Source organism: Dasypus novemcinctus, chromosome 18 (assembly GCF_030445035.2).
Source record: "Dasypus novemcinctus isolate mDasNov1 chromosome 18, mDasNov1.1.hap2, whole genome shotgun sequence".
Lineage (NCBI taxonomy): Eukaryota > Metazoa > Chordata > Mammalia > Cingulata > Dasypodidae > Dasypus > Dasypus novemcinctus.
Window position 1 is genome coordinate 68,246,014 of NC_080690.1, and position 24,640 is coordinate 68,270,653.

Consider the following 24,640-nt stretch of genomic DNA (forward strand, 5'->3'; position numbering starts at 1 on the left):
GAGTAGAGCAGGGGAGGCGTCCCGGATGGGCCCCTCCTCAGAACCGGGTGAACCTGAACTTCTCCTGAACCCCCTCTGGGCGCACCAGGCTGGAGCACGTGGGGGTCCTGCCCTGGCCTCCTAGTCAGCCCCCCGCAGCACGGCTGCCCTCAGCTCACCCCGACATTCTTCTGCCACACTGCAACACTGTCCCTTCCCTGGGGTGGCGATTCCTCCAGCTCTGCCCCCCACAGTGAGGCAGGCCCGGCTGGTGCTGCGGCGGAAGCACGTGAATTGGTGTCACCGGATGCGCAGGCAGCCCTGCACCGTGGAGTGTGTAGGTGGCGGGCGGCTCTGGCCCACCTTTCCTAAGCAAAGGGCTTCTGAAACCTCTCCTCTCACCATCCCCACCCAGTGCTCCTCTGCCTACCAGGGCTCTCCCTCCCCCAGGCGCCCCGCAGTAAATGGAACAGACACCCCTGGGCTAGGCTTCCTTCCAGGGAGAAGTGGACACGGGGCGAGGATGGGGTTCAGCGTGCCTCTTCCGCCCCTGGCTCGAAGCAGTTCATAGCCACCCTGGGTTCTCCAGATTCCACCCGTTACCCCAGGCGAGGACACCCAGGCCCAGAGGCCTGGACTCCCACGCCCACAGCTCCTCCCCAGCCCGGCATGTTGGGGTCTACCGCCCAGGTCTCCTGGTCAAGCCTGACCCCAGGGGTGCCTGGAACCCCAAGGGGAGGTCAGGAGGGCCGGGAAGGCGAGTGGCCGAGCCCGTGGGTGGGGGCTGCCGAGGAAGAGACCCATGCCAAAGTGTTGTTTTTTATTCTCTCTTGGGCCAGCTGCAGCTTCCAACTGACGGAACCCCGAAGCGTGAGGGGAGGCACAGACACGGGGAATGGGGACAGGAACATCCCTCTGAGCTCCAGGACCTGGGGGGTCTAACCTGAGCGGTCGGGGCTGCGGGAGGCCGGGGGCTCCTGGTGCTGAAGGGGGAGAGCCCTGCCCCAGCGGTGAGGGCAGATCTCGGTGGCTCCATGTGCTCAGAGATGGGCTGGCGGGAAACTGAGGGCCAGAAGCCACCCGGCCGCTCAGCTGGTGTGGAGATCGGGGACCAGGCGCTGGCGCCGACCCCAAGCCCTGCCGCACGGCCGGCACGGAGGCCTTCACCAGCTGGCTTCCTGAGGGTGGAGGAGAGCGCCACTGGGGGCTTAAATAAATGGGCAGGGGTGAGGGACGCGACAGCAAGAACAGGGGTGACTGTCCAGCGCGCAGGCCCCGGCCTCTGGCAGCACAGAAGCAGCGCAGAGCCCACGCCGCCCGCCTCCTCTGCCCTGCAGACGCCTCGCGGGTGGAGGAGAGATCGGGCGGCCCCAGCCCCTGGGCTCAGGCCTGGTCCTCTCGGGAGGGCGCAGGGCTGGGAGCGAGCGTGGGCAGGGAGGCCGGGGGCCGACAGGGTGGACGGGGCTTAGCGCAGGTCCTCCTCGTCGCCCTGGATGCTCTTCTTGATGCGCAGCAGCATGGTGGTGAGCCACTGGTCCAGCCGCGAGATGGCATCGTGCTCCTTCACCTGCGGCACAGCTTGGGTGAGCGCGGCCCATGCCTGGCCCCCTGGCCGCCCGAGCCAGCACTCTAGGCCCAAGACTTCCAAAATGTGTCTGGGGAGGAGCAGGGGGAGGGCGGAGCCAGCCACAGCAGGGCCCCTCTCGCTCTACTATCTGGGGAGTGACTGCCTTTGGGGGGGAAATGTAGCCTGACAAAAAGTCCAGCTTCCTCGTTGCAGAGGGGAGGCGCAGGCCTGCACGTGTGGAGAAGGCCCGCCCGGAGCGGGAGCCTCCGGCCCTGCCACGCCCCCTCATCTCAGCGCTTCCTTGGCTGAACCCCAATATCTAACCCTGCGGGCAGGATGGAGCTGAGGGGTTGGGCCTCTGTCCTTGTTTAAGGGCTTACAATTAATTCCTGAGGAGGCACCCAGGGAGAGAGATGTGCTGGACAGATTCAGTCTAGAGTACAGGATCCGGACACAACTGAATTCCAGAATGTTCCAAACAGAATAAGGAGAGGGAGGAACATCTGCAAGGGGCAGCCGGATCAGAGAAGCTGTGCTGAAGGGATGGGCCCTCCAATGCCGCCTGCCCGCACCAGCTCCCCATTCCACCCTCCTCTCCTGCCGGCCCACGGGGGCAGGGGGTGATACAACACCTCGCACTTCCCTCCCCAACCTGCTCTTCTGGGTCACCCCAAGTGCTAGGCATGAGATGGACCTCGAGGACTCCGAGGGGTGCAAAGACCTGGGCCTTCAGGGGCAGGCAGGGGGGCATGAGGGCCAAGGATGAGCACGTGGCCTCTCAGTCTGTGTCATCTGCAACACGGGGAAACCTGGCACCCCAGAGCACTCACCGCCTCAGTGTAGCTGTCCACGTTCTGCTCTTCATGGGCTTCTAGCAATTTCTGCAAGACAATGGCAAGCAGGGGTTGGGGACCCTGGCTGGCCCGAGGCATGACTCTGCTAGATTGAAGCACATGCTGTCTGTCTGGGTGGGTGGGCACTGGGGGATCCCGCGCACAACCACCTCAGGGACGCACACACCTTGGGGTGGCACACCCCAGAACACTCCCAGTTCTGCCCTTAGCCCCAGCATAGCCTGAGCCGTACTTTTCTCGAGAAAACAGAGATCAAATGGAAGAAGATGAAAAACACAGAAATCAAAGAAACCTGTGCGAACCCGAGCAAATCTCAGTGATTCTAACAACCAGGCCTCCAGGTTCCCCAGCCCCAGCTCCCGGCCACCCCACGCCAGGGCCAGAGGTTTGGAAGGGGTCAGAGGAAGGGGGTGCGACTGCCCCAGCCCCACTCACCTTCACCAGCTTGCACTCCCGGGAATCAGAGAAAGCAGGGAACAGCTCCTCGTACTTCTGGACAGCTAGCTGAGCGGCAGGCAGAGGGAGGGGCTGTCAGCGCACTAGCCTGGCAGCCGGGGACCCTTGCACCTGTCCCCTTGCCTCTATGGTCCCCTGGCTCTGTGCCTGGCAGTGCCTGGCAGTGCCCCATGGCGCTGAGCTCAGCACAGGCCCGGCTCCAGAGGCAGCTGCTGGGGCAGGGAAGGTTTCCCAAGGCCTTCTCCGTGCTGGGCCCTCCTCCTCCAGCCTGGCTCACAAGGGTGGGCAGGTGATGCCAGCTGCCTGGCTCGAGCGCTTCACGTGGGACTGTGCTTAGTCTGCGTGAGCACCCTGTGAGGGCCAAACGATGGTGATCCCAGCTTTAAAGCGCAGAAGCCCAGAGGGGCTGGGGCTGCGCAGGACACAGGTAAGTGGCGGGGCAGGGATGTGCACCCAGCCTGTCACCAGAATCTGAGTCCCTAGCTGCTTGGCCAGATGCCCAGAAAAGGAACAGGGAGTTTTCATTCAGCTTTGGGGGCACTGAGGCTGGGGGCGGGGCAGCTAGAGACAACCAGGGAATCCTGGCCCCTCCCTCTGCAGGGCCCCGACAGTAAGCTCTGGCCAATCAATATCAAATGGCGACTCTAACGCCTTCCTGTCGGCCAACCCTGCCCCCTGCCCAACAGTGACCCCCTTTTCTCTTGCCAAGAAACTATGAAAGTGGGATGGGCATGGAAAGGTTAAAATCATGAACTTGGGAGACGTGAAATCCTGTGGCAGCAGTTTACTGGTCATGAGACCTTGAGCAAGCACTCTCGTGCCTGCCTCAGCATCTGCACCTGTACACAGGGTGACGATGGCGCCTACTTCGTGGGGGTGCACTAGGGATTCCAAAAGCTCCCTTGGGAAGAAAGAGGCTGATACCCTTCCTGGCGCAGCAGGCCAAGAGTTGAAACCCCAGCGCTCCTGGGGCCAGGCAGGTGGTGCCAAGACTGAGCCACACCATGTGAGAACAAGCGCATCCTGCCTGGAGGCCACCAGGTCCAAGGTGTGGGTGAGGCAGCAGGGCCCACGAGCAAGTGGCATCAGGTGGACTCCACGCAGGGCCCCTGGGCCTGGGCTCACCTTGGCGTTGAGCATGTCGATGCAGAAGTGGCAGAGGGCGGCCTTGAAGAAGTAGTCTTTGGCGCTGTACTTGAGGAGGGGGCTGTCCATGGCGTTGGTCCCCACCTGTGGCCATGCGGAGGGGCGCCGTGAGCTTGGGGTCAGGCAGCTGAGGGGCGGGGCTGCCTGCCAGGCACTGCGGCCCAGCGGGGAGGGGGGCTGGGTTCAGGTCCGGCAGTCAAGGCAGTTCCCTGAAACCCCAAGGGCAGGCAGGCCAGGGATTAGCCCTGGGAAGGCTGGCAAGGGGACAGCGAGTGAGCGAGGACCAGGCTGGGAAGGCAAAAGGGGTAGGGCGCTGCTAGGGCCGAAGCCAGGTGGCTGTGGGCTCCCGAGACACCCGAGAGGGTGGGGCGGAGGCGGCCCCACTGTGGGGACCGACGAGAGGCTGGCGCCCCAGTGGGCAGGGGCAGCAGACGACACGAACATGAGAGGCGGCGCCCGCCCGCTCGCTCTCCCCCAGGGCCAGCTGCCTGCCTGTCTCCCGGCCAGGAGCAGCCCAGGACAGCTCCGGTCCCCCCAGCCCTCGCACACAGCAGCAGGGAGCCTGGGCCTCATGGGCACCCACCCTTCCCTCCCTCCGTGGAGGAGGGCCCCGCTCCCCGGGCCTCGGCCATCTCCGTTCCCTCCCAGCTCTGTCACTCTGCGGCTGTCTGGGAAGCTCTCTCCGAGGGGACATGGGAGTGACAGGATGTGGGCAGGGGGCAAGGACACCTCCCCACTTCAAGGGGCAGTGGGTGGAGACAGCATTTTAGCTGGCCGAGCACAAGGAGAGAGGGGATGACAGGGCCATAGGGAAGCAGAGGGAAGGAGCAAGAGACGGAGAGGACGAGGACAAGGTGGGGGTGGGACGGGGAAGGGCCCTGGTGTGCGGTGCTACAGAGGGGCCCGGAGCCACCTGCTCGTAGATGTCGATGGCCTTCTGGTACTGCTCCAGCTGGGCTGCGTAGCCGGCCACCTTCAGCAGACACTTGTTGGCGGAGCTGCACAGGGGAGGGGGCGTGAGCGGTGGCAGGGCCTGCAGCCTCCCCAGGGTCCCCCAGGTGCCAGACGGCAGGTACCTGCTGGGCCTGTTACCTGTTGGACTCCTCGCTCTTGTAGTAGTCTGCCGACTGCTCGTAATGGGCGATCGCCTGGGGGACGAGGGGGGAGAGGTGTGGGCTTGGGCAGGGAGGAGGCGGGGCCAGCACCCAACGCCCCAGCCCCGCTGCTCGGCTGCCCAAAGACCCAAGGGGGTGCAGGGGACAGCGAGAAGCCTGCGCCCCCTGCGTGCCCCGGCAGCCCCCACAGTTGCCTGCTGACCTTCTCGATGTCCACCAGCTCCGTCTCGTAGATTTCGGCAATAGAGATGTGGTGCTTGGCTGCGATCGTGAATCGGCCCTGGATGGGACACGGGAGCAGCAGGTGGTGACCAGGGACGTCCCACAGGCCCCACCCCACCCTTCAGGTCCCAACGAGCTGGCGAGACTGCCCCTCAGCCACACCTGTGGGGTGAGGGGGGCAGCAGAGGGGACAAGGGGCGCAGGGTTTCGAGGGCGGGCTCAGGAGTAGAGTGCGGGCGTGGGGTGGCACCCTAGCCAGGCGGCCTCGAGCAAATCACTATGTGTCAGGCTTGGGCTCCCATCCTGCACACGAACTAACATGTGAGAGGCCCTTGGCGCAGGCCCTGGTGCAGAGGGGGCCCTCGACAGACAGTCCCGAGAGGGCCACGCACAGCCCAAGGCACCTGGTCTTCGGCGTTGGAGGTGCCAGGCCTGCGAGCCTTGGTGCTCCGGGGGACACCACCTGCCCCCAGCCCTCCCTGGGTCCTCCTGGTGCTGTCCCCAGGGAGGTCTCAAGACACGCTGCCCACCCGCCCCCACCAGTGACGCGATCGCACAGAGCGGGTCCTCCAGGGCCAGCCCTCGGATCTGAGGTGGCGAAGGCCTCGGATGTGCTCGGCCAGACCTAGTTTTGGTCTCAGTGACTATCGTTTATAGCCGTTTATTGTCCCTGGGCAAGTCAAGTGCCCGGAGCCCCCTTTCCTCGACTGGACAGCGAGGTAACAACAGTGCCCACCTCACAGGGCTGCTGCAGGGGAAGATCGAGTCCCGGCCCAGGGGGCGCAGGAAAGGGCTGCTCCTACCCTTCTCGTTACTCCTCCCACCTGCCCCAGGAGAGGCCTGGGAGACCGGTGTGGTGTGAGGAGGTCAAGGCCAAGAGCAGGTGGAGCCCCGGCTGAGGCAGGGCAGGGCAGGGCAGGCAGCTAATCAAACGGGACCCTTGGTGGGAAAGGGCTGGTCAAGAGGGAAAGCACTGGGTGCCCCTGCCCACCGTAACTGTTACTTTTAAAAGTGGAGAGTGACGGCCTCTGGAGAGGCTGGATGCAGGGCGTGGGAGGGGCTGGACGGGTGTGCCAGGAGCTGCTGCCAGGAGGCAGGCGGCTGGGCCCGCGGCTGGCAGGGAGGACAGGACGAGCAAGAAGGCTTACCATGTCTGTGTAGATCTCGATTGCTCTCATCAGGCAGTTAATGGCCTCTGGGGAGAGAAAGAGGGAGTGGGGGGCGGGATAAGAAAATGAAGTCCCTGCAGCCAAACCTGGGTAAGAGGACAATGCAGGGGCAGGAGAGCGCAGGGGGCACCCTGGAGCTGCCGGGGCTCGGCAGCTGCAGGGCTGGGAGGAGAGGTGACGGAACCCCTGCACCCCGGGGCTCGGCGAGGCCCATTTCTTCTGCAGACTGTGACTTGCTGGGCACACCTTTTGGCTGGGGAGAGAGCCCTGCTCATGTGTTGCCTTCTCCCTTGAGCTGCCGCGATGTCATCACCTTCCCGGCAACCTCTGGGACAGGGCAGAGGCAGCACGGGGTCAGGCTGACAGCCAGGTTCTGACGGGGGTGTCTGGAGCCAGAACTGCCAGCCCACTCCCAAAGCCCAGAGCTGCTGCCGGGGCCAGCAGCGGCCCAGCCCGCCCAGGCAGACTGGGAGGAAGCAGGAGCGTCCCGCCCTACCCACGTCTGGCCTCTAGTCTCCGGAAGGCAGGGGCTGGGTGACCGAACACAAGGCCCTTCCAGCCTGGCATCTTCCCCGGCCTCCTGTGCCCACATCTCGGCGTCGGGCCCCAGCTGTGCGCTCCCGGGAGGGTCTTAACCTGGCACTGCCTCCCGTGGCTCCTCGCAAACCACAGGGCTTGCCACGAAAGCCACATCAGCCATATGACTCCAGGGAGACTTGGCCTACCTTTGTTGTACTATCTCTTGCAAAATTTTAAATTTGGAAAAGGCTTTTTTTTTTTTTTGACAAGTTATTTGGAGAAGAGAGAAAAGCGTGAGTGGGAGGCATTTTACAGCAGACAGAAAGGAGCTCTCAGGATGGATTTTAAAAAATAGCACATTGAAATGCATTTCAGGAGAGTGGAGCTGGGGAGGTGGACCAGGGGGAGGTGGAGGAAAGGTCAAGAGCCTGGGCTCTGGGCTGGGGAAGGCCTCAGGGTTGACCCCTCAAGTCCAGGGCGTTTTTGAGGACCCACAGCCAGCACGGAGAACGCTATGGAGATGCCAGGCCCAGGCCTGCCCTCGAGGACTGACCATCTGGCTGGGACACAACTCCCTTCCTGGAGACATCTGGCTGGAGGCTCTTAACCTTGGGCATGAGGCAGGGCTTTCAGGGAACTCATGAACTTCCCTAAATTTACATGCAGAAAGTGGGTGTCTCGGGAAGTGGAGGTGGCTCAGGCGATTAGGTGTCTCCCTCCCATATGGGAGGCCCCGGATTCGGTTCCCAGTGCCTCCTAAGAAGAGAAGACCAGCACACAACAAACAGACACAGCGAATGCAAACAATGAGGGATTGGGGAGGAATAAATAAACCTGAAAAAAAAAGTGGGTGTCTCTGGGAGAGGAGATTCTGTGAGTTTTGTTCAACTCTCAAAGGCCTCTGGGGAGCTGAAAAAGGTTCAGAGGGTGTACACCCGTTAAGGTTCTGGGAGCGACAGCTGGAAGCCTAGACAGGAGGGAAGAGGAAAGGAGAAAAGGGAAGGGGGAGGAGGCAAGGGAGAAAACACAGCACAAGAATTAGAGCCGGAAGCCAGCCTCCCTGCCTGCAGGCTGGAGAAGGGCTGGACAGGGGGTTCTGCACCGCTCACGCCACGCCTCGTCCTCCACCTCCACCAGGACGAGAGGGGGCCAGGCAGGCGCCCTGGGCTGCCTGCTACTCACTGGCTCCCTCTCCTGGTCGGAGGGCCCAGGAGGCCCAGCCTGGCACCTGGAAGGCAGAGGTGGCAGAGGCTGCTCTCTGGAGGGTTAACAGTGGAGAGAGGCTGGCAGCTCCCCCCGCAGCGGTCCTGGAGGGGTTGAGGGAGGAGGGCTTACCCCTGGGACCGACATGGATCCATGGTGTCCAGGCCCCTGCCCCTACTCCACGCTCCTGCACCCTGGCCCGCAGCTCCCCCAGACTAGGTGCTGACGTCTTGTAACACTGTGGGCCCCTAGAGCCCTTCAGAGAAAAGTCCTGCGGCACAGCCAAGAGGGAGACAGAACAAAACCCGAACACCCTGGCCCGGGGCGCAGTGCTCCTGGCCTGCCTCCATCCTCCCCGCAGAACCAGCCAGAGCTGGTGCAGGGCTGCAGGGCTGCAGGGCTGCGAGGCTAATCCAAGCCCAGGTCTTGAGCTTCCGATGGGAGGACTGGGGTCCACAGAATATGGGAGGCGCCGCCTTTGGGAGACAGGGAACGAGTGGCCGTGCGGGGCCCTCCACCCAGTCCTGCTCCAGCCACAGTGGCGCCCGCTGCAGCCACTCCCCTGGGGTGCCAAGCTCCTTATCTGTCCCTGGCTGAGGCCCCCCCCATCGGCCTCCAGGACTTAGGCTGCTTCGTCCTCTGTTCCAAGGCAACCTGCAGGAGCTGAGGAGGACGCTGAATGGGTTAAGACCATGCTAAGTGTCTGGTATACAGTAGGTGCCAGTAAAAGGCAGCTGAGGGCAGAAGTGGGGCCCTGCCCATTTAATCTGCCTCCCTGTCCTGGGTCCACACAGAGTGGTCAAGGTCATGGCGGGGGACTTCTGAGGACACACCGACAGCTGTAGGCATCCTCTGCCTCCAGGGCAGCCAAGGGCAGCAGCCAGCCCTGCCCCCAGCCCCACTAAGACAGGGCAGCGAGGGGGGTGGGATCCCTAGCAAGCCTCAGCAGCACTTGCACTTGGCACTGGCCACTGTGGCGGGTGAGGCAGCCAGGGACAGGGGAGGGACCCAGGGAGGCCACCTGCTCAGGGACGCTGGGCAGGGTTCCAAGTTGGCCTCCCCTCCGGCGGCTGTGAGGGGACCTTCCAGGCCAAGGGCCCCTCCCTGTATGTCTCCTCCCTGACATGCGTCCCCCAGCGGGTCCCCCTGGGCAGAGCTGCGCCCACCCTCACTTCATCTTCCTGCTTTACTGGGTGAGAAAGTGGAGGCTTGGCAACGTTAAGCACATGTGCTGGGTCCTAAGGGGTGGCTAGTGTCCACACCACGTGCTCAGCCCGCTGTGCCAGCACACAGCTGCCGCTGAATGCCCTGGCAAAGCCGACTGCTTCCAGACACAAGGCAGTTGTCACCCCTGGTGCCAATGTGCCTTCTCCCCCACCCCCGGCTGGCCTGCCCCTGGCTGGGAGACATCAGTGCTGGGCTGGGGATGGAGCTGGTGCTCTCGTGGCTGGCGGGGTTGGGGCGCTGCTCCAGCACCCTCCCGGCTCAGCACCAGGGCCTGGGGCTCTGGCCAAGGCCTCCACTCCTCAGCTCTGGGTAAATCAGCTTCTCCTCTGCACAACCACTCTTCCGGCTCCCTCAGGGTCAGCCAAGCCCCACCTCCACATGCCCCTTCCCAGGGCAACTAGCTCCAGCCCCGCGGTGCGCTCGCCTCGCTCACACAGAGCAACTCCGCTCCGCTCTGACTACTTAGTGCTTCCCCACCAGCCTGGGACCCTACACCCCCCCACGGCTTCCTAAGGCCAGGGACGCGCTACACCTACAGCAGCCCCAGGCCTTGGTGCCGGTGCACAGCCTGCAGAGAGCAGGACAACAGCTCGATGCCAAGCAGGTCCTGTCCCCGGGGAGCTCTGGGGTTTGTTTAAAGAGCACATGGCACTGTGCACGTTATCACCCTGTCTGGAGCCCAAAAAGTCCTTCCGGTCACTCTGGAGCAGCAGCTGAACTTCACTGATGCTAGTGCAGAGACATCTCCAGGCCAACCGGGTCCCCAGGGACCAGAAGGGAAGGCAGAGGGGAGGGGTGGGGGGCGTGGAGGCTCCCCTGGGTGATTCACGCTGAAAACAAACCCAGGCCTGCCCTGCGCAATCATCGCGACATCCACACAGCTTCTCTGGGCCGGCGCAGGCAGCCAGGCACGCTCAGCCTCACGTGGGGGTGACGGCCCAGCCGGCCCGAGCTGCTCCCAGGCCTGAGCCCGCACCTGACCCACCTACAGACACCTGGGAGGGAGTTGCGGGAAGAGCGTGCCTGGGAACTGACTGTCCCCGGTAATCGCAGGCTGGCATCTGCAGCGCTGGGGTGGGGCCCAGGGCGCGGCAGTCCCTGGAGAAGCCTCAGTGCGCTGCGCAGGCTGCCCTCTCTGGAGCCGGACAGGTTCTCGTTCCAAGGTTACACATCTGTTTAACACCCACTTCTTCTCCTCTCTCTTAGAAGAAAATAATGACTGTGGATGGTCACTGGTTTTCAATGTCTTGCCTTACTAAGATGAAGAGTTAGCAACCTGCCTGGCACCAAAATTTTTTTAAAAAATTTAAATTCTTGCCCATGAAACTCAAGAGTCGGGAACCCCCTGGGATAAGATTTCAGGACGAGTCCAGGGGGATGAAAGGTTTTCTCGCTCTGAGCCAGTCCCACACTGGGCTTCAGCCCCCAACAGGCTCTCATTTTAAGTGACTTGTTCTCTGGCAACTATATCTCAGGCTGGCTTTCTGGTTTTTCCCCAGGGTGTGGAGAAGCCAGGTTAGCATAATTTCCGTTCCTTTTTTGGCAGCAACTCCTACCTGGCTGGTCGTAACGTGCACCCGCCCCCCCGCCCCCACCGCTGCCGCCTGGGGTTCTGACAACAGAACAGATTTTTCCTTTCTCCCTGGCATGCGACGGGTCTGGAATCTAACTCCCACTCCCAAATGCTCCCCAGGCTGAGGGAAGGGAGTGATCAGCTGCACATACGATGTATATGGGGGAGGCGGGCTTGGAGGGAGGGAAGTGCCAACCGGAAGAGAGCCAATTTTGAAGTTAACACTCGGTGTGCTTCCCTGCCAGCCTATCTGCATTTCGGCCACTGGAAAAAAACAGAGCCATGAAGAAACCTGAGGCTGCATCTCGAGAGCACTTGGCTGCCACTCCAGGCAGTGGCCCCAGGAGGCCCCCCGCCCCCGCACCTTGGGGATCGGCCTTCTTGAACGCGTTGCCGGCGTCCACGAAGCAGGTGGCAGCGTCGTGCTTGCTCTGGAGCTGCAGGTGCAGCTGGGCTGCCTGGCAGAAAGCGTTTCCAGCAGCTGAAACAGAAAAGAGTGAATTCGGTCTTAGCGGGGCTCCATGCTTCAGAAAGCCACCGAGACACTGCCCTGGAATGGGTTACGCCCTCAAGACTGCAAAAACAGTCCCCAGGAGAGGAAATCACAGGCCGGGTGAGTCATGGTCAAGGCCCAGACCTCAGGTCTCCTGTTCCCGAAGACAAGGCTCTTGGGTGCTGCGGGGGGGTAGGGAGCTGCCTGGCAGAGAAGCCCCAGGGGAGGAGAGAGAGAGCCAGGGTGTGCCCAGCAAAGATCCCACATCCCAAACCCCGGTCTTTGGCAACATTTCCAGCCACTGCTTTTAAAGATCCAAGAAGGCAGACAGAGCCAAGAGCTACAAAAGACCCACGAGGAGGCTCCTCCAAGGGGCACCTTGAGCCAGAGCATGGAACCACCGCTAGCACTAGAAGGCCAAGGCCAGGCTGAACGGTGGGGTGGGGCAAGGGCAGGGGGTGTTCGGGGAGGAAAGGAGATATTAGGATGAACTACATCCCATTTCCCTTTCCAAAGTCCATTTCTTTCCCCACAGCTCCCCGAGGCTCTTCCTGTCTAATATCCCCAACTCCTCTAGCTCTGTCCGTGTTACCTCGTGCAGTCTCTGTGGGCCCCCAGGTGTGAGGTGCCACCTAGGACACCTGCACACGGTCACCTGCCAAGGGCCCCAAGCCATTTTGTTCCCACAAAACGGGGCCGGAAGTAGGACACAGGTTATTTCCCTTCCTTCTCCAGCTGAGGCTGACAACAGAATTCCTAGCATCCCGCCCCCTTCTGGTCAACTAACTTCTGAGCAACAGAATAGAGAAAGCTGTCCTGGCTTTTACTATATAGGATTGCTGGATTATTTTTAAGAGTTCAATCTTGAACGCAAAATTCTCAGAATAAGGACAATCACAGGGGGGAAACAGGCTTGAGCTTCTGTTTGCATAGCTGGGAGGTGTGGGCAATCATTTTTAGGGGAAAGCAACATCTCTGACAAGTATAAATGCATTTTACTCTTTGGGAGCATAACAGTACATACAGCATTTAACTTCATGCACAAAGTATTTTGTGAAAGTTCAGGAAAACCTCTGCTCATTTTTAGGAACCTGAAAACATTCTCAGGAAATGATGATAACTGATGTGACCCTGAGCCTTCCCAGACTGCCTCCACGGTCCCATCCCAGGCTTTGTTCTCGAGGCTCACAGGTCCTTCTTGCATCCCAGCACCGTGCCTCTTGCTTTATTTCCTTGACCAAATCTTGCTGGCACTCAAAGCCGTATTAGGAAACCAGCCCCCACCGGGCTTAGCGGGCTGGTTCTCCCACCTTCCCCTCTAGGCCATGGGACTGATGTTCCACCTCTTTGACACCACCTCTGCTTAGTGGATCTCCACCATGCGCCAGCTTTACTGCAGTCTTACCACAAGCCTCAAAGCCACGTCAAAAGAGCCCACGACGCCAACACACTCCGCCCATCGACAAAGTCTTGAGTGTCTCAGAAGCTGCACTGCTGGGACGCCCTCTTTCAAGGCGGCGCAGTGAGTAACAGACGCCCAAGCAAGGCTGGTCCAGCACCATGCTGACACCCCCCACGGTGCGTCTTTCCCCACCTGGAGTCAGTGCTCCTGGGAGGCAAGGGCTGGGCACCTGGACGGGCCCGATATCTGCTGATCTGTGGGGCTGAGTCCTCTGAGAGCTCTGCCTCCTACTCCAAAGTGGGAGTCAGTGCTGCTAATGGGAACAAAGAGGACTCAGTGCCACTACCACGCACGGAGCACCACCTGCTCCGGGTGCTTGAGCTCTGTGAAGCCACACTGTGGGGCCACGGGATCTGGACTATATGAAGGAAACGGATTAGAGAGGTCGACTGACTTCCCCAAGGTCACCCAGCTAGTCCGAGCTGGGATGTAAACCCGAGTCACGCTGGCTCCAAAGCCCAAGCAAGCAGCAGGGGCAGGTCAGAGCCCTGGTTCCTGGATCTTGGTTGTGACACCTTGGGCCAGGGGCTGAGCCAAGCCTTGGTAACTGTGACAGCACCAGCCCTCAGGGTGGCTGTCATCGTCCACCTGCTCCATGCCCGCTGGGAGCGGAGGAGCGCTCAGTAGAAGGCAGCTCTAATTCACATGATGGTATGATACCCTAATCGCTCCTCCACAGAGCCCTGTGTGGGCAAGAGGCCCCAGAACTCCAGCGGAAGGCAGCACTGTTAGAGCAGCTCCAGCCCGCAGCACTTCTTGGCTGGGTTCCCTCCAGTAGAAACCAAATATATTACCCCTTGCAAGCACTTTGAACATCCCCCCAGAATCCAGACTTCGATTTCTTTGATGGAAACACTAACGAATAGTTTCAGGGAAACCTTAAATTCGGAATTTAGGGACAAATCCCTCAAAGAGCACAAACTAGCTCATCAATCCAAGGGGGTCCATCTGGATTCAGTAATCCATTTCTCACTACCCTTTTCACCCTGTCTTCAATCCACATGGCTCAAGCTGTAAAATAACCTAATGGGTACGAAACGACCAAACAGCCGGCCAAAGGGTTTCTGATGCCAGAGATGGCACAAAAAGAGAGGGGACTGCAAGGCCAGACTTCCACCTCTGGGACTGGAAGCTGAAGATAAAGAGGAGAAAGAACCAAGGAGGAGTTCTCCAGAGAAGCAAGTGCCCATCACGTACCACTCCAGTTCTTGGCCATTTTGAACATGTTTGCTGCTCTGGCGTAGATTTCGCATGCCTCTTCTATTTTGGATGACCCTCTGCAGAAAAAAGAAAGGAAAAAACGGTAAGACAATTTAGTCTGGGATCAAGGAAAAGGGAAATGTTCTGCTCCAGCGGTAGCAGTGGTGCACCCCAGCCGTGTGCCCCAGCCCAGGACCTCCCCACTGAAGCCAGCGGGCCAGAAAAGAGGCCTGTGGCTCCCACGCCCTCCTCTACCGCGGCTGGCTGCCGGGGCCCTCCAGTGGGGAGGACGGGGTGGGCAGGGGTGCTCACTGCCTTCCTGCTGGCCTCCCCCTGCCCTGCTGGCCTCGCCCGCTTCCTGACCGCCGTGGCGGGCATGCCTCCCCAGCACTCTGTGAATCCCTTTTCCCCAACAGACTGCACGCATTCTGGAGCCACTGGTGGCTTCCTGTAGCTTCCGCTGGGCCTTACTCCTGGGCTGTGCACACTGCAGCTGTCCAGCAGGCCTCTCAACCCTTCATGTGGGTCACTACCAATTCTGGACTGGGTGCACAGGTTATTGCTCAGCCACAGAGAATACTATTTTAAAGCGTACGTATAAGATGTTCCCATTTGTGTTTTGTTTTCCTTAAAATGGGAGCATGGAGAATAGAAACACGTTTATATAAACACTGTTTCTGGAAAAATGCACACAAAACCAGGATGCGCATTTTCTCTAACATGAGGTCTGCAGAACTGGAAGCCAGGTGTGGGAGGCAGATCGGTCACGGTGCACCTTCCTTTGTTTGTCCCGTCTGAAAATGTTTTACCATCTGCACGTTTTATCTATTCAATAAAATATATGTAAGTTTAAGCATGAGCATTTCTTTTTGGCCCTGTGGCCCAGCAATGAATCACGTTTCTAGCAATTCATCCTAAGGAACTACTCGGAAACCTCCCAAGATGTTCACTTATCACAGCGTCATTTATAATGGTAAAACAACCCTGCAAAACCTAACTGTCCCACAGGAGAGGCCTAGAGACACAGGTGGGGCACAGTAAGAAGCTAAGGGTGCGCAGTGGGTGTAGCTTGGTAGTTGAGCCCCTCCTTCACATGTACTAGGTCCTGGGTTCAATCCAGTACTGCCTTAAAGAAAAAACACCCTGTTGAGGCAGCGCTGCCTTAGCTCTGGAACTCTCAGGCCTGGGGGCCTGCCTTAAGACCTCACCCTTAGGCGCTACTTCTCTTCACTGTCACTGCCCAGTGATGATTTCTGTTTTTGTTTTAAAGGAAGAGGGGTCTCTTCCCAATTCAATGCCACACAAATCATCTTCACCGCCCCATCCCTACCCATGTCAAATGCCCCAGGACCGTGCTGGACACTTGCTAGCACACACCACAGCTGGGGGAGGAAGGGTCCCGAAGGGTTTTGGGAGCATGTTCAGAGCGCCCTTCAGTCAGAAGGCAAGAGCAGTACTAGTGCTCCACGGGGCAATCAGACTCCACAGCCACACTCCCTGGACGGCTGGCTCAGGTTAGAGAGCGTCCAGGGAGCTGGATTTTTAACAGTGGCCCCAGGTGATGCAGATGATCAAGCAAAGGGGGAGGAGGGTTGACCTAGACCAGGGGTCCTTAACCTTTTTCCTTCCACAGACCCCTTTGCCAGTCAGGTGAAAACCACAGATCCATTCCTAAATACACGCTATACTGTGTCTTATTTAATAGATACCGCACCTGCACCAACATGTCCGCACAGAAAAACGTGGTTTTAAAAAAAATCTCAATTCAAGCTCACGAATCTCTGGTTAAGAGCCCCTGATCTAGACAATGCACTGGGAAGCAGCTGCCAGTGGGAGAATTCCACTTCAGGCCAGGCAAATATCCCCGGGGCTAGCCGGCTGCCACAGAATCCAAACTGTGTAGCGTCCGTTCCAATTCAGATGAGAAGTCTGTGCTGCCTCCTGGGCTGTGCAGCCCCAGGCACCCCTCCCCAATCACACCTGCCCCGCCAGGCTGGTCTGGGCCTCGGGGCACACCCCGCCCACTGGCTAGTCTGCGGCCTTACCCCGGTCTGCCCGCGCCTCGGGCCAGGGCCCCTGCTTGGCATGCAGTGGTCGAGCACTCCTGGCCTTTAGGGTGAGGAAGCCTCACCAGCTCGGGCAGAAGAGAAATCAGAAGAGTCCCTCTGGGCTCAACTGCAAAAAAGCCTCCAGAGGGTCTGCCCTTTAAAGCGACAAATTCACAGACCTCAAACACAGCTCTGCCCCTCCCCCCAGGGACCCCCTTGCTCACCCTTCCCACCTCTGCGAATTCTCTGAAAAAGCCTGGGCTCCTGGATGAGCAGAAACAGCAGGTCCCACGGAGAGGCCTAAAGCTGGGTGGATGGACAGTGAACAGTGAGCCCAGGCTGAGCAGGCAGCGGCTCCTGGTCGGAGTGGACACAGAAAACCCAGCCTGTGAGCTGTGCACCCAGGACAGCTGAGCCACCTGTCTGCACTGGGGGGGGGGGATGGATTAACGCCTGCTCAGGCCTCCAGGCCTTTTCCACATTCCCGGGATGACAGGCAGGTCCCTAGAGTGGAAAGGCACTTCAGAAACGGAGGCCCACCCGCCGCTATTAGAGATGGGCATCAAGTCCCAAAAAACGGAAAGTGACTTGCTTAGGGCCACTGGATCCTGGAGAAGCCATTCACATGGTCACTTTTTCATCCCAGCAACCACCCTGGGGAGAACAGCGGCACACAGAGGAGGACCCGGCTGCCGTGAATGAGGAAGAGCGTTCAGACAGAGGACAGAGCAAGAGCAAAGGTCCTGAGAGGGCAACAGGCCGGGCGGGTTCAAGGAAGAGACGTGATTCCGGGGCAGGCAGTGGTGGGAAACGAGGCTGGAGAGGCAGGCCTGGGTGTCCCCATACTGGGGAGCCAGGACCTAGTCAAACGCAACATGAGGTTTCAAACGGGCAAGAGGGGCCAGGTGGGAGACGCCCCCCGCTCTGCCGCTGCTGCACACACGTGTTTACTACTGGATTCCCAGCCCTGGCCCGCCGGCGCCTGTTCCCCATCTAAAAGCGCCAGCGCTCCGAGGGGAAGGAGCCAGGCCTTCTCCTTCTGCCACCTGCTTTGTGCTGGGTCCAGCCAGCGTGAGAGCTGACTGTCCCTTTGCCACTGACTTTCACCGAGGATGCCTCTGTTTCCCTGTCCCAGCCCAAGGCTGGGACATGGGAAGAAGGTGCTGCCTTGGGCCAGCCAGCCACAGGGCTGTCTGCAGTCACCCACTCGGCTTTGCCTTTTCCTCTCAAGGCGGAGGATGCAGTCTCAGGTCTCCCAGGCAAAGAGCAGTCGCCAGCTTTCAGGGACTGCCATATGGAGGGGGGTGAGTGCTGCCAGGAATGCACAGACGGGCTCCCCAAGGGGCTGGGGGTCTGTGGGGCAGTCTCCACCTGGCCTCCCTGCCTGCCCAGGCTCCGGGGTGCTTTCTGGCTCTGAAGCATGCCTCCCCTGTGGTCTGCAGTTCCCTAAAGGGCCTCAAAAGACAGGCTGGATCCCTCCGGCCCATCTGCACAGCCACAGCCTCAGTCCCAGGCCTCTCCCCAAACTGAGGACGATGGCCCTGGTTCTCCAGATAGCATCCACCCTCGGCGGGCCTCTTGGCTGGCCCCTGCAACGGCCACCGTGCCCGTGGGCTCTGCCCAAAGGAGCTGGGAGTGCAGGGAAGGGAATCACCCCTGCTGATGTACCAGGTAGTGGCAGGCCCAGGAAATGGGCCTCCGGACCCTGGGAAGCTAGTCTTGGCCCTGCCTCTGACGCACTGTGAGCTGGGAGGGCCTCCCCTCCACCCCCATCCCCGAGTCTTCTGAAGATGAGGAGGGTGGTCAAGGTCCCCGTCTGCTCTAGCCTCTCCTCTGGATCAAGCAAGCCAACACTTCTCAGGTTTCCTCATTTGACAAGCAAGGAGACCCTGCTCTCTGCTGGAGCAGGGCTGAGTGAACTCTCAGCAAGGGCTGGGCTTAGCGCAGCCAGCCCCCGCCGTGCCCCAGGCAGAGAGAGCAGGGGACAAATCCAGGCTCGGGTTCTCAGGCCCACGCCGGCTCAGGGCAGCAGCAGTTGCCTGCCTCCCACTCCAGCTGACTGTACCCCGGGCTGTGGGGGTGGGGATGGGGTCCCTCCAGCACCCCCCCTACTCTCCAGCACCTGGAACCCGTTCACTGCCTCCAAGGCTTCCCAGGGCGTCACCTGTAGGACTCTGGGCTCTTGCGAGCTGGGCCTGGGTGCCACTCTGCTCTTCCCCTCTCCCCACAGTGCTTGCACAGGGCCCAGGAACAAAGAGAGCTCTGGAAGCATCAAGGCCACTCCCATGACAGCCTAGCAGGAGAGGAGCAGAAACAGAACAGCCGCTCAAGTCAGCCTCCGGCCCTTGCTAACTGTAACCTGCAGCTGGAAATCCCTGGGCCTCAGTTTCTCTCCCTGAAAAATGGAGACAATAAAGCTGACCTGGAGGAGTTCCTGAGACAGAAAAGAAGTGGACTTGCTCTCTGGCTGAGAGCACAGCATGGAGCAGGAGCTCAAGCATGGCTCTTCTACCAAGGGGGAGACACACGCTGAAAGGTCGGCCGGCTCCCTAGAAAGCAGACTCCTCGAGTCACTGTGGCGGGGAGGGACTCTCGCCTCTGTGCTCACATGCCAGCGCCATGCCCCCCAGCCTTGGTTGCTGGCCTGAACCCATGGGCAACACCGCACACCTCAGTGCCGGAAGGACGTGCGGGAGCAGGCGCTCAATCAATCGGAGCCCCACAGACAGCAGATTCTAGAGGTGCTTACCCACTCCAAAATCTCACCGTGGGCCCTACCTTCCCCACCCCCAGGTCAGCTGCCGATCGCCCCTTGTTTGGGCCTCAGAGCCCCGTGCCTCCCACTCCCCACCTCTTACCACCTTATTGTGATACTTCGTGCTTGGCCCAGCTCTCCTCTAGAAGCTCCAAGGCAGGCACTGCGCCCGCCCTCGCTGCCTGGCAGGGCCCCAGCAGGTGCTCCTGATTTCCTAGACTGATGGCCCTCTGCACCCCAAAGGGATTACACGTAATTGCAGCCCCACGTTTTTTTAAGAGATTTTTTTTTGAAAGACCCTTGCCTCTCAGTTGCCACTTTTCAAGCAGGAAGAGCACTAAAAAGCCCCATGACCAAACAGCAAATTCCCACCTGTCAGAAGGGCAGGAACCCTTGGATTGCAGTGAAATGGCTGCCGGAGTCCCCTAGAAAACCTTGCATCACCCCAAGAAAGACTCTGCTCTGACCCGGGATGTGAGAGGCTAAACTTTCATTGGTGGCTCCTGGCAGGCGGCAGAGCCCTAGGAACGCAATGGGGATTTCTGTGTGCATTGGGCTGGAAGTCGGCTGGAAGCCACAGGGTACTTGGAAACCCTCCCTGACCTTGGCAGTGATCCTTCCCTCATCAAACAGGCCTCTGGGACTCAGAGGTACTGGTGCCGCCGGGCATTTCAAACAGGACCTGATTTGCCCACATTTGATCTTGTGGAACACCTGTCAGTCTACAGAACGCCTTGTCACCTGTTTCCCTCTCACCTCCAGCTCAACTTCCAATAACAATTCCTAATCACAACAGAGGCACCAGCTGTGACAGCATCGAGCAATTAATATACTCTTATGCAATTAATATGCAATTAATATGACTGGGGTCAGGCGAGTGCACTCACCACCTTATAATCACAGTCTCCCTGCTCCTTAAACAACTCTTATGATTTTCATTTCACAGATGAAGGAACTTCCTATACTTGTTGGTACCCAAGTGGAAAGAAGTTTTCATTCTGGATTAGGGGAAGGAAGAAGGGGGCATGCTAGGATGGAGGAAGAGCCCTGGGGAACAGAACAGTGGAGAATCCTAGGGGGCCCTGGGCAGGAAGGAGGAAGGCAGTGGCCTCGGTCTGCCCCTAACCCCCCACTGCTCCAGCCCTGGGTCTCACTGCTTTACTGGGGAACGCTCTACCTCTGCTTCCAGAGCAGAGCTCTGGGACGCCCCTATTCCCCTACCTCCCCCTCTCCCACCTCAGGTGTGCTCTGGCATAGGACAGGAGTTTTGAGAAGGGCTGATCTCCTCAGGGGCTGCAGTTGCTCCAAAGCCCCCTAGTGCCTGGATGAGGCAGCCAGGCGAGCCTCCCATGGGGGCGGTCCCCCACTGAGATTCCTGAAGGGGAAGGGAGAAGCCCCAGCGACAAACTCCCCTCTCCAGGCCCAAGAGGCCACCGAGGGCCTTGAGGAAAGGTGGGTTGTAAACTATTCAATGTACACACTTCAGATCAGCAGAGACTGCCCCCTGGCCCTGAGGCCCAGGCGGTGACCCCTAGCTTGGCTCCCAGGCAGGTGCCAGTGCCCTCTGCTCTCTCCTTGCTCCCTCCCCTCTGAGTGTCATCTCCACCCTCCTGGAGACAGAAAGAACTCGGATGACTATGTACATTCTTCCTTTCAAATAAGGGGAAACTGCCCTGTCGTAAGGGGTGGGGTGGGGGGTCCCAGGACTCCCCTAGACATCTAGTTTGCCAACACCCTTCTTCGATGTAGAACCCAGAAGTGGGCACGAGCTTTCAGGAGACTCCGGAGTGCAGCAGAGGGCTAAGCACAAGGGCTTTGGAATCAGACAGGCGAGGGTTTGCACGCAGCCTCTCCTCCTACTTACAGACTGCAATGGGGCACATAAACTGACTTCTCGAAGCCTCCACTGATCTACCTCCACAGGGATTTGGGGAGGACTAAGTGAGAGAATGCAGGTGAAGGGCCTGGCCCGGGTCTGACTTGGGGGGAGCACTCACAGACACAGGTCTGCTACCACTCTTGTTACTGCTGCCACAGTGTCCTGCCTCCCATCCAGCCCCCACCAGCTGCAGCAGTCATCTTTCCAAAAGGCAAACAGAAGCCATCCTGCCCCTGTTAAAATCCTCACCGTTCTCCAGCAACTCCAGTCTAAGCCCTTTCTCCTGAGGCCCATTGGAACCCGCCTCGCCCCTGTGTCCATCTCAGCCTCCCTATTCTACTCTAAGTTCCAATAGCAGGGAAATTGGGAACTTGCTGTAGTTTAACCTTCATGCACTGCCCTTCATGCTTCTGGGCCACCGCCCAAGCTGTTCCCTCTATGTAAAGTGCCATTTCCCCACCAGAACTCCCGTCTACAGCGCCTGGCCAGCCACTCCTCCAGGAAGCCTTCCCTGGTCCCGACTCCCCTGTCATTCCGGGCAGAACCACCTCTCATGCTACACCATTGCTGGCACTATCCCCACTGCCCACAACTCTCTCCCAAGCCCCCATTCCCTGAGCGAATCCTAGGGCTCCCCAGGGCCCTGTTCACAAAGAGCCTTCCTCCAGTCCATGCAGCGTCCTCCCACCTCAGGAACTTCACCGGCACGACACAATCTAGTCCTTCATTACACCTGATGGTTTTCCTTTCTGGTATTTGGCAGGTGTTAATCTGGCCTTCCCTACCAGACTGCACGTGCCTCAAGGGCTCTGACTGGCCTGGCTGAGCTGCTCCCTCCAAGTACAACTCAAAGGCACCATCTGAAGGGACTGGACACCAGAACGACGCAGGAAAACTGCCACCTGAAACTGAGCTCAGCCCGTCCTTCAAAACACTGTACTTGAACTTCAAGGAAGGACTGAAGAAGAAACACACATACCTTCTTTCTCCTCACAGTCTCTAATATCAAACATTCTCACCTACAATCAGTACAATCCATCGCCCCGGATGTTCCTCTACATCAGGCATTTCTCAAGCACTTTTTTCAAGTTCTTTTTGCTAAACATTATTGAAACTCAAGTAACAAGGGGTGGCTCCTTCCACCTTCCCTTCTGGGCCCCTTCCCCCACTTCAGTACATCTCAACTCTCTGCAAGCTGACAGTCCCTCTCCCAGGCCTCCTCTTGGCCCAACTGTCTCCCTTCACCCTTTCAGGTCTTCACCCTTCCAGGTCCGTGTCACTGTAGGCCCCTTCCCCAGCCCTCCCTTCTCTCTAGAGCTTCCTCGGCCCAGCGCCTCAAGCCCCACCCCTAACCTGACGGGGTGTGGGGGCGGCCTGGACCACAGCTCTTCCCCACTCCCTTTCGGCTCCTCTCGGGCTTTAACACGCTCAGGCTTCTCCCTTCTCTGCTCCCTTAACTGCTCCCAGAGCGCTGCCCGCAGATCCCCACCTCCGTTCCCTCCAGCCCCCTCCAGGCGCTAGCTAAAGCTAGCTAGCACTTTTGGAACTTCAGCCACGTACCGGGCTCAATTCTAAGCACCTTACACACATTCTTACAGGACACTCCTAGCAAACCTGAGGAAGGTTTTCCCAGCAATCCCCTCTAACAGGGAAGTTACCCAGGTCACGAAATAAGCAGCAGACCACACCACAAACCTGGGCTCTGCCGCACTCCTACACCAGGAAGATTCCTCAAAAGATCAGCAGGGTTACTCTTACGCCCTAACATGAAAGTGCACCTTGTAGGCGTGCGTGGTCTCCCACTCTTCTTCGGCTCCCTTCTTAGCATGCCAGAGCTATCCTCCTTGGATGCCCGCCCCCCTTTTTTGGTTTTCTCAGTCCCCTTACCGCTCTTTGACTTTGAGATCTTCAGCCCAGGAACACCCCCCGTCCCCCGTTCCTCAGTCTTAACTCCATCACCCCAGTTGACTCCTCCACTCAGATCCCACTCAAGCACAAGGCCCCCTTAAACCAGTCACTACAAACCAGGGCAATGCTCACCCCAGCACCCTCACAGCCGCGGTCTGGGGCTCATCATTCCAAGATCACCTTAGTCCTGACCCCCCAGGCTGGTGTCAAGATTCCACCAGCCCTCACCCCATCGCCCAGAGCCCGCATAAATCCACCACTGCGGGCCTGAGGAAGGTCCGCCCCTCGGGCAGGTGTCCTCAGGCCCAGGTCCCATCACACCGCCTGGGATGAGGCAAGTGGGTCTTCCTGGCGCTCGGAAAGGCTTCTCCACCCGGCCGCCTGTCCTGCTGCCTCCGTCTCTTCAGGACAAGGCCCCTTCGAGGCCTCAGGCCGTGTTCTCGCGGCCCAAGGTTTCCTCCCGCCCCTTGGCCCGTCTTCAGCCTGGGTCCCTTCGCGGCGGCAAGATGGTGTCGCTTCGGCCTGTGTCTCCCCACTCCACGTCCCCTCCGCCGTCTCAGACGGCCTCTCCTCAGCCGCGTCGCCCCGGCCCGGCCCCTTAGCTGTCGGCCTGTGTCCTAGCCGCTGCTAGGGACCTTCTCGTCCCAACGCGAGTCCCCTCCGTGCTCTCGGCCCAAGCCCTGCGTGTCTCCTCCGCCGCCTCAGGCCGCGACTCCGTCCCCGCAGTGGAGATCCCGCCGGCCCCTCGGCCCGGTTCTTACCCGAAGAGGCCGGAGAAGAAGGACTGCGAGTTCTTCACCTTGCGCTCCGCCTCGGCCAGCAGCGCCACCGCCTCCGCCTCCTTCCCGGAATTGTCCATGGTGGCCGCAAAGGCGCTGAGCAAACCGCCCGACCCGGGCCCTCGCAGGACTCAGCACCCGCCGCGCCAGGCGGGACAGCGGAGCTCAGCGGACTGCGTTGACGTCGCCCCGGCGCTCACCGCCTGGGGCGCGGCGCCACGTGACCCGCGCCGACCAACCAGCGCGACGCGGAGCGCGACACCCGCCCCGCCGGCCCCGCCTCCGCTAATCGCCGCACGACGCCTAATGACTCGCAAACCCCACTCGGCGTCTGCAGCTTCAGCGCATGCGTACGACTTCACCACGTGACACCACATAAGCTAATCGAAGTCCCCAATGCTAAAAGCCCGCCCCCGAGTGCTCGCCTGGCTCCTCCTCCACCAATCAGCAGCAGCCCTCGCCCGGCGGCCGCCCCTCCCCGAAGAACTCGGACGCCAGCCGCGCGACCGCCGACTCTCACGTGACAACACCCGGCCCGCGTCCGGAGCCCCGCCCACGCCCAGGTTTGACAGTTCGCTCGCGCAGGGCTTAGGTCCTTAAGTCGCGCCGTGGTTCTTCATCTAGAAGGGCGTCTGTGGGACAAGAGAAACTTTCCTGCCTTTCCTTGCGCCCACTGCCGACCGGTGCTGAATCTGGCTTGGTTCCGATGTAGGGTAGCGAGGTACTGGAAAGGGCGGAAACAAAACTTAGAGAGCGGAGGTTTCCAAACTCTAGTTATACGAATAGCTGGGAGAACGTGTTAAAAATTCAGATTTGAGAGCACTTAGCGCCCAGACCTTGGCTACTAATACCTTTCTCCCATAAAAGGAAATTATATACGATGGTCCTGGAGCATCTTATAGTGCCAAAAAGGAAGGGCTAAAAACGGACACACACACACAATGATGTCAGTTTATCAGAAGATCCAAGCGCCAATTGAAAGGCAGTGGATTATAATTCCCAACTACTTAAGTGTGGGCTGCACGTAGTGACTTCCTTTTCCAGTATGAAAGGGGAGGAAGGGATTAACTTCTCAGTTGGAAAACC

At 59.7% G+C, this 24,640-nt stretch overlaps 1 protein-coding gene across 1 annotated transcript; it reads right to left on the bottom strand.

The window, feature by feature from the left end:
• Positions 1 to 784: 784 nt before the first annotated feature.
• Positions 785 to 23,781, bottom strand: NAPA (NSF attachment protein alpha). Its single transcript, XM_004476394.4, has 11 exons — positions 23,537 to 23,781; positions 14,183 to 14,262; positions 11,395 to 11,511; positions 6,488 to 6,534; positions 5,320 to 5,397; positions 5,095 to 5,150; positions 4,916 to 5,000; positions 3,982 to 4,086; positions 2,836 to 2,904; positions 2,377 to 2,427; positions 785 to 1,546 (listed from the first exon to the last, which is right to left on the bottom strand). The coding sequence occupies exons 1-11, from the start codon at positions 23,632 to 23,634 to the stop codon at positions 1,445 to 1,447; spliced, it is 888 nt and encodes a 295-aa protein (XP_004476451.1). The 5' UTR covers positions 23,635 to 23,781; the 3' UTR covers positions 785 to 1,444.
• Positions 23,782 to 24,640: the final 859 nt, after the last annotated feature.

What these genes read in the sequence shown, in the direction of transcription:
- NAPA (XM_004476394.4), bottom strand. Translation starts at nt 23,634, where the DNA reads ATGGACAATTCCGGGAAGGAGGCGGAGGCGGTGGCGCTGCTGGCCGAG. An exon ending in AGCTGGTGGACATCGAGAAG is followed by an intron (nt 5,151 to 5,319) that starts GTCAGCAGGCAA and finishes CTCGTCCCCCAG; the next exon opens with GCGATCGCCCATTACGAGCA. An exon ending in TGGACAGCTACACTGAGGCG is followed by an intron (nt 1,547 to 2,376) that starts GTGAGTGCTCTG and finishes GCTGTGCCGCAG; the next exon opens with GTGAAGGAGCACGATGCCAT.